The following is a 7,284-nucleotide window of genomic DNA, read 5'->3' as shown; positions in this document are numbered from 1 at the left end:
ACCCGTCGGCATGATAACTGGACGATGGTCTCAACTACACCCACGACCGAAGTCTTTTAAGTTGCCGATAGATGAAACTGCGAGGGAATCTTACACGTTCTCGGACTCTACCCCATGAAGTACAGCGTTTAATTCCTCGCAACATACACTGACCTTGTCATTGTCCAGGCTATATTGGCGAGTTCGAGGAGCTTGACGACCATCGCTCCGGCAAGATTGTCGTCCAGCTGAACGGCCGCCTCAACAAGACTGGTGTCATCTCCCCCAGGTACAACGTCCGCCTGTCGGACCTCGAGAAGTGGGTCGTCAAGCTGCTGCCCGCCCGTCAGTTCGGCTACATCATCCTCACCACCTCGGCTGGCATCATGGACCACGAGGAGGCCAGGCGCAAGCACGTCTCGGGCAAGATCATTGGCTTCTTCTACTAGGCTGGCTGGTTTGGGTTGGGCATGGTTCGGCGTTCGGGGGTTCATGGGTCATGAGATGTCACGGTCACTAAAAGTGAGGAATAACCACGAGAAAAAGCACTCGACGACTTAAAAGAGTTGAACCCTTGCCCTATATTTGTTGTCAACTGCCGTATAGTGATGCATGTGTGTTTACGGCGGGGTGCTCAGACGTCCTTGGAACCTGGAGGCGGTGAGCTAGTCGAAACTTTGGAGATAGGTACAACTCGAGCGGTAGCGTGCTTGTCCACACAATATCCATTGTCCGCACGTTATGCGTTCTGCTTCTCTCGGGGGTACTTGGTATCGAAGGAATGGATGTCAGGTCTTGTTCCTTGTTTTTCTGTTATTGTTGTACCCAACAGTGCCAACCAATGCGTACGAATGCCAGCACTAGGTGGAGTATTCTCACCTCCTTTTCCTTGTTTGACTTTTCTTTTTTTCTTCTCCTATTTCACCTATGTACTATGAAATGGCTATTACACAGACTGGTTTGCACGCGGCACCAGAACAGGCGCAATATCATTGATGCCCCACGAGACCTCCTTGGAGAGACGGCCCGACCCGACTCCCCTCTCCTACTCCGCCCAGCCAAAGACCTCTGCGACGGCGAGCGAGTTGCAGCGGAAGGCGACGAGCGTCACGGCGACGGCGGCGATGTCCACCAACAGCAGCACGGCGGCGCCCATCATGAAGCGGGGGCAAAAGACGCGGAACAGCATCAGGTGGCGGCGCAGATGGGCGGCCCAGGCCATGGTGGCGACAGACTGAACGGCAAAGTAGGCGACGAAGACAGCGGCGGCGCGGGCGCTCAGGCGGGCCAGCAGGCCGCGGCCCTTGGGGCCGACCTTCCAGACCACCAGGAGCGGCAGGGCGGCGGCGGCGAGGAAGTGCGGGGCAAAGGTGTTGAGCGCCACCAGGAGCGGGCTCCAGGGGTAGCGGATGGAGAAGAGGGGCACGAAGGCGGCGTCCCACTGGATGCTGCTGAGGGCCGCCTGGTGGCCCGTCTTGAAGAAGTGGAAGCTCGCGAGGAGGGCCAGCACCGTCGGGCCCGCGGCGCTCGAGCCGGGGCCCAGGCTGATGAGGTCGAGCAGCTCGACGAGCGACAGGAGCTGCCACAGCATGAGCGCGAGCGCGCCCTGCCCGACCGGCTTGGTCAGGAGCAGGAGCGCGGCGAGCATGTTGATGGGCAGGAGCAGGTACCGGGCGCCGTGGGCGTTGCCGTAGCCCAGTACCGTGATCTGGGCCCGCCCGGGCGACCTGGGGTCCGCCGACGTGAGGATAGAGACGCAGGGCGGGGCCCAGATGAAGGCGGTCGACCCGGCCACGACTGCGACGGCGAGCGTCAGCTGCGCCAGGTAGACGGACAGGGCCTTGAGGGTGCCCTCGGGCAGGCCGGCCGACGCGGGCAGCCAGCCGCCATTGTCCGCGGCGTCCAGCGTCCAGTAAAGGCAAATCATGAAAAGCGTAGTGCGGAAGATGTAACCGATCCAGGTGGGCGCAAGCCCCTCGTACGATCGCGACGGAACCATGTAGCCCTTGATGACGCTAGGCAGAGCCAGGCAGACGATTACCGGGATCGCCAACTGCCACGGTGCCGACGTCGACGAGGTAGCAGACGCGTAGTACGTCGAGGTGCAGTACGGCATTTGCTCCTCGCGACAGAGCTTGGAGAGCGAAGCCAGGCGGCCGAGGACGACAAAGATCACGGCGTGGTACACACCAAGGGTGCGCTCTGTGAGCCCGGGCAGGCGCATGGCCGAGATGCCCGCGGCCAAGCCGAAGGTGGCCAGGAAGAAGAGGGTGATGGAGTCCTCCCAGATGGTGTACGAGTTGGACGCAAACCCAATCGACTGGCTGACCACAACAATGACCGAGTACCATCCCCAGAAGGACGTCGGCAGCAGTCCGGTTAGGGTCTTCTTTCCAATCCCGAAGAGAGCCGCAATGACTGCAACAATGCTCGTCGCAGCAGCGGCCCCAACGGCCATCTGCCAGGTCGCCACCTCGAGATAAAACAGAGCCGTGAGGCCCGGCACAGCACCTGGAACAGCACCGACCAAGGCGGCCAGGAAAAGCTTGCGTTCGAGCACGCTTTTAGAGGCCGCGTCTGCCTCGGTGTCCCCGAACCCTTCGAGCTCCAGCTTGCGCTCTGCAAGGTCCAGCTCGGGGTTTTCCACGGCGGTTCCGTCATCCCCATCTTCGTCGCTGCCACGACTGATGTAGAGAAGGAGAGCGAGCAGCCCGAGGACCATGTTCGTTATACCGATGACCATGCTGGGAATGTCGAACCGAGCCCACAGGTCTTTGCAAACAGCCAGCGTCTCGGCTTGATACTGTGAGTAGATGCCATAGGCGCGGCGGAGAAGGTCGCTTTTGGAGCCGGCCGTGGCGGCGGCCTCCTCGGCTTGGGACCAGGTCTCGGCAGCCGACCCGGTACCGGCCTGAGGCTCCAGGCCCCGGGCAGCAAAGTAGGACGACAGGTACCGCCGAATGCCCGCAGCTGCCACCCGCGACACGGCGGCAAGGTTTTCAAACGCATCCCCCCGCTTGCCGGCAAATGCCTCCTCGATGGGCTGCCCGAGGTTGTTGTAGGGGATCGGGATGCCCAGAAGCAATGCCAGAGTCGGCACCAGGTCTATCTGATTCACAGGGCGGACCTTTGCGGTTGGAGGCGGCGCCAGATGCGATGGGTCCGTGCGGCCAAAAACAGGCCTGGAGGAGTACATCCACAGCGCGGCCTCGACCTCATCGTCGCTCTCGCCGCCGTGGTCGCCCTTGCCGTCCATCCCGTGGTCACCCATGACGACGAGCAGGGTGTCGTCGTCGATGGTGGCCGTCAGGTTCCTGACAAAGTCGTCCATCTGTCGCAGCTTCGCCGTCATGGCAGGGTGAGCTGGTCCGTAGCGGTGGCCGGCATGATCGACACCCAAAAGATGGCCAAACAAAACATCCCAGTCGCCCTTGCGATCAGGGCGCATCAGCGGGAATATGTGCTCAATCACACCCTCATCAACAGTGTGGAGATCCCAGACGTTGAAGCTGTCATATGCGCGGCTGATGTTGGGCTCGAAGTAGCCAGGGAAAAGCGAGGTCCAAGTATCGTCGCCGAGATGCACCATCTTGCGGCCCGCGCTGCGTAGCTGCGACAGCAGGTTATCCTCCTCTATGGCTGTGCCAGCAAAATTGCTACCCAGGTCGACGAAGGTGGGCAGCGTGCCGGTGGTAAGGCCCTTGAGCCGTTGGAGCGTCGAGGTGGGCGGATCTGCGATGAAGGGGCGCAGGAAGGCGTTGCTGGGGCGCTCGAGGGCGGTCTTGTGCAGGAAGGGCAGGGCGTTGTGAAACTCGGCCGCGTCGTCGACCGGGACGGTGAAGTCGTAGCGCAGGGCGTCGATGATGACGACGACGGCGCGCGAGAAGGTCCGGGGATGCCAGCAGCCGCCCTGGACCGTCCCGCGCCCGGCCCAGTCCTTTAAAGGTGCCCCCTGGTCGGGGCCGCGGACCTCGAGGACGGCGGTCGGCGGCTCGGCGCAGCTCGACTTCTCGTCAAGCACAAGGCGCGTCAGCAGGAAGCCAGAGGTGAACACCAGGATGCCGGTGGCGTGGATGCACAGGACCCAGACCCAGAAGCCGACGGTCCAGAGCCAGAGCGACTCGAAGCGGGCCTTGCGGCGCGCCTCGAGGGCGTCGCGCTGCTGCTGTTGCTGCTTCTGTATCACGCCCGCCCTGGCCCTTGCGTCCAGCTCCTCCGCTGAGGGGACCACGACGGCGCCATCGGGACCCGAAGCCGCGGCACGGGCCTTGGCCTCTTCCGCCTCCTTTGCCCGTTTTGCCGCGGCGAACTGGGCAGCGATCGTCTTGTAGTCGAGTGTTTCAGCGGCGTTCTTTCCCGCTGCGGAGCGGCTCTTCGTCTTCACGCCAGGCGACGCCGCCGTGGCGGGGGCCATTGAGTTTTAGGGAATGCAGGGGAGGGTCGGTGGGAGCAAAGGGCGATGCACTCCAACAAATGAACAAAGAAGAGAAGGGGATAACAAAAGAAAGTCTAGTTGTTGCGCGATGCTCCGTATCCCAATGCCATTATATCCAAAAGTATGCGCGAGAAGATGTAAACAAAAATCAACCCCGCGAAGCGCCCAGCATGGATGGCAAGGACAGATACGACAAAGTTGGCAGTTGTGGTTTTTTTTTTTTTTTTTGGGTTTTTTTTGGGACGGGCCAGAGAGGTGGTCTCAATGACGAGGAACGCCCCAGTAAAACGCGAAAGCTGCGTCGCTAGGCTCTTCCACCCTGTCGTTGCTGCACCGTCAGAAAATGGCTCCGACATTCAATCATTCAATCATACGTTCATTTCCGACATCATAAAAGGTAATAGGTACCGAGGTACCTAGTAGCCACCTCAACAAATTATCGAGGCGGAGGGCTCCATTACAAGATAAACCTGGTAGTGTCCATATCATGGACTTTTGGGAGCTCTCCCACTAGTAGAGAGGCTTGCCCACAACCCAGCTTGGACCCTGAGGTGTCTTGTTACCAACCAAACTCATACACCAAGTAGAAATGCATTGAAGACAAGACATAATATGAACATGGATTAACAGTTCCACCTGCAGAGTTTATTTGTACTTATACAGCATTAGAAGTTACAAAGGTATGCCACAAGCTTCCAACTCCACGATGGGGCAAGGTCGAACACCCGTTCGCGTCCCTTCACATCTTCCCACGCGAGACTCCACTCTCCCTTCCCCGGTGCTTCGTATGTGTGATTGTGTCATAAGGTGTGACGGACAGTAGTATATCCAAGTGCCCCGATATGCATATAAGCCAACCAAAGAAGGGGAATACACGGGAGAAGGATTGTTTCTCCCGCGCTTCGGTGGCAGAGTTTTGGTAGTGATAGTAAGATTAGGTTGTAGTCGGATCAGGTAGAGTAAGGTCGCTGATATGGTTTACGCTTCGTCACCCTCCGGTGGTCGCCAAATGAGCCAAGGGACACGGGAGGATGGCGGCCTGCTGGTGAATTAGGTTCTCAGGACAGGCAGGCCGACGCTGTGTTGGTTGTGGTGGGTGTGATTTGTTGGCTCTGAGTGGAATAAAGAAGCAAAATAATCATTATCAGAAAGGCTTTCGGCCCTTAAGATTAACGGAAGTCTTGACGCTCCTTCTCCTTCAGGCCGCCAATCTTCTCAATGTCGATTGAGTAGAACTGCGTAGAGCTCTCCTTCTCGTAGGCAGGCAGCTGCTCCTCCCGCAGGGGCTCCATGCCGATTCCGGTCTCGCCAACGCGCACGACAACAACACGGCCGCTCTTCCGGCGGCCCTGGTCATCGTGCTCGTCGGGGAAGGTGATGTGAATCTGGGGGACGTTGTCAGGGGAGTGCGGGGGAGACTCGGGGTTCGCAAGCATGGGCTGGCCGTCGCGGAAAACGAGAACGCTATGACAGCCGTCGCCAATGGACTGTGTCTGGATTGTCAGGCCACGGGTGTTGGGGCCCTTGGGCCCGCGCTTGCCAGCCACGTCGTTGTACTGGGGCAGCATCTCGGCGCGCATACGTTGCTGACGTTTCATGCGGCGGAGGAGAAAGAGGACCGCGATCATCAGCGAGGCAATGAAGCTGAGGCCAAAAAGGGCGATGAGCAGGTTGACAACGGACTCATTGGAGTCGCGGGCGAGTTCGCTGCGGCCAACAATGTGGCTCTGCGCGGTGTAGATGTTGTCCATGGAATGCATCGTGTCGTGTAGGGTGTCGTCTTTGTTCAACAGGAAAGCGAGCGTGTATCAGCTAATAAGCTGGTCTGTATCTTCGTATCACTATTCGGTGTTGGTAATATCCGCGATGCCGGGAAGGCCGAGGATATTGATACTGAGGTTGTGTCAGCGTTGTTGTCTTCGGCGGAAGACCTGGTTCATAGAGCGTGTTGAGTTGCCGAGAGACAGGCCAAACACCTAGCAGGCACACGCCCGCTTGCAATGTTTACACTCAGACAACAGGGCATCCCGGGCCGCATTGCGAAATGACGGCACCAGAATCCTCCTCGATGAGGAATTCAGAGTCGACATACCGGTCAAAAGGGAGAAACACTCCAAGTTGAAAAAGCTGAACCGCGTCGGGAGGCTTTGGCACCTTCTAGGGCAGGAATTAGACGGATGCGGATGTGCAAACTGGGAGAGTGACCGAGGAACAATAAAACGAAAGAAACAGAAAAGATTGGACGGGAACAACTAAAAGAGTGAAGTTGAACCCAAGGGTGGCACTTTGTTGAGAGAAAGAGCGTAAGGGGGCCTGTTGAAGAAGCAAAGGCGGCAGCGGCGACAGCGACGACGACAAAGGAGGAGGAAAGGGAGCGAAGAAGGAGAGGAGCGAAGGCGCGGGCAGATGTAGCACCCCAGGGGCGCCGAGCAGGATGCTGAAGAAATTACACGGGCTCCCTGATTGGCCGTGCCGTAGCTCGCCATTCATCCATGGGTAAGCTGGGCCAGGGGGCCTGGCAAGGGTTGGCTACCGGTGATTTGTCCATTCAGATCGAGATATGGGGCGACAGACGCTAATCTCACGGTTGGCCAATAAACAGGCTGTGGTACCTGGCCGCAATGTGGGGATATATTTGGTACCCTGACATCGATGGTGGGGGAATGGACGGTTCCTGAGCTCTCCTGGTCCAGAGCCGCCGAGGTCGTTCGCTTAGCACAACCGTGCTGCCCGGGGCACTGCCCGCGCAGCGCCCGCCCTGGTCAGTCCATGCCTTTATCACCGACCATTGTGGCGCCCGTTTTCTGTCAGCACACGACTGGGCGGTAGTTCTGTGTTTGTGGCATTGGACTCTGAGCACCAACAAGCCG

General features: G+C 58.9%; 3 protein-coding genes across 4 annotated transcripts in view; 1 reads left to right on the top strand and 2 right to left on the bottom strand.

The window, feature by feature from the left end:
• GGTG_03914 overlaps window positions 1–983 on the top strand; it is a 2,512-nt gene extending 1,529 nt beyond the window's left edge. For both annotated transcript variants that reach the window (XM_009221699.1, XM_009221698.1), the window contains one exon: window positions 169–983. In XM_009221699.1, coding sequence (XP_009219963.1) covers window positions 169–428 — 260 coding nt within the window. In that variant the 3' untranslated portion in view covers window positions 429–983. The remainder of the gene's footprint in view (window positions 1–168) is intronic.
• On the bottom strand, window positions 708–4,657 carry GGTG_03913 (GPI ethanolamine phosphate transferase 3). Its single transcript, XM_009221697.1, has one exon. It carries the CDS (start codon window positions 4,391–4,393, stop codon window positions 1,025–1,027), a length of 3,369 nt encoding a protein of 1,122 aa, XP_009219961.1. The 5' UTR covers window positions 4,394–4,657; the 3' UTR covers window positions 708–1,024.
• A 358-nt stretch (window positions 4,658–5,015) lies between these two features.
• Window positions 5,016–6,763, bottom strand: GGTG_03912 (hypothetical protein). Its single transcript, XM_009221696.1, has 2 exons — window positions 6,507–6,763; window positions 5,016–6,307 (listed from the first exon to the last, which is right to left on the bottom strand). The coding sequence occupies exon 2, from the start codon at window positions 6,172–6,174 to the stop codon at window positions 5,584–5,586; it is 591 nt and encodes a 196-aa protein (XP_009219960.1). The 5' UTR covers window positions 6,175–6,307; window positions 6,507–6,763; the 3' UTR covers window positions 5,016–5,583.
• Window positions 6,764–7,284: the final 521 nt, after the last annotated feature.

The sequence above is a fragment of the Gaeumannomyces tritici genome (assembly GCF_000145635.1).
Source record: "Gaeumannomyces tritici R3-111a-1 unplaced genomic scaffold supercont2.2, whole genome shotgun sequence".
In the NCBI taxonomy this organism is placed as follows: Eukaryota; Fungi; Ascomycota; class Sordariomycetes; order Magnaporthales; family Magnaporthaceae; genus Gaeumannomyces; species Gaeumannomyces tritici.
This window is presented reverse-complemented; position numbering and strand designations above follow the sequence as displayed.

Coding starts and splice junctions, on each gene's coding strand:
- GGTG_03913 (XM_009221697.1), bottom strand. CDS start 4,393: ATGGCCCCCGCCACGGCGGCGTCGCCTGGCGTGAAGACGAAGAGCCGC.
- GGTG_03912 (XM_009221696.1), bottom strand. CDS start 6,174: ATGCATTCCATGGACAACATCTACACCGCGCAGAGCCACATTGTTGGC.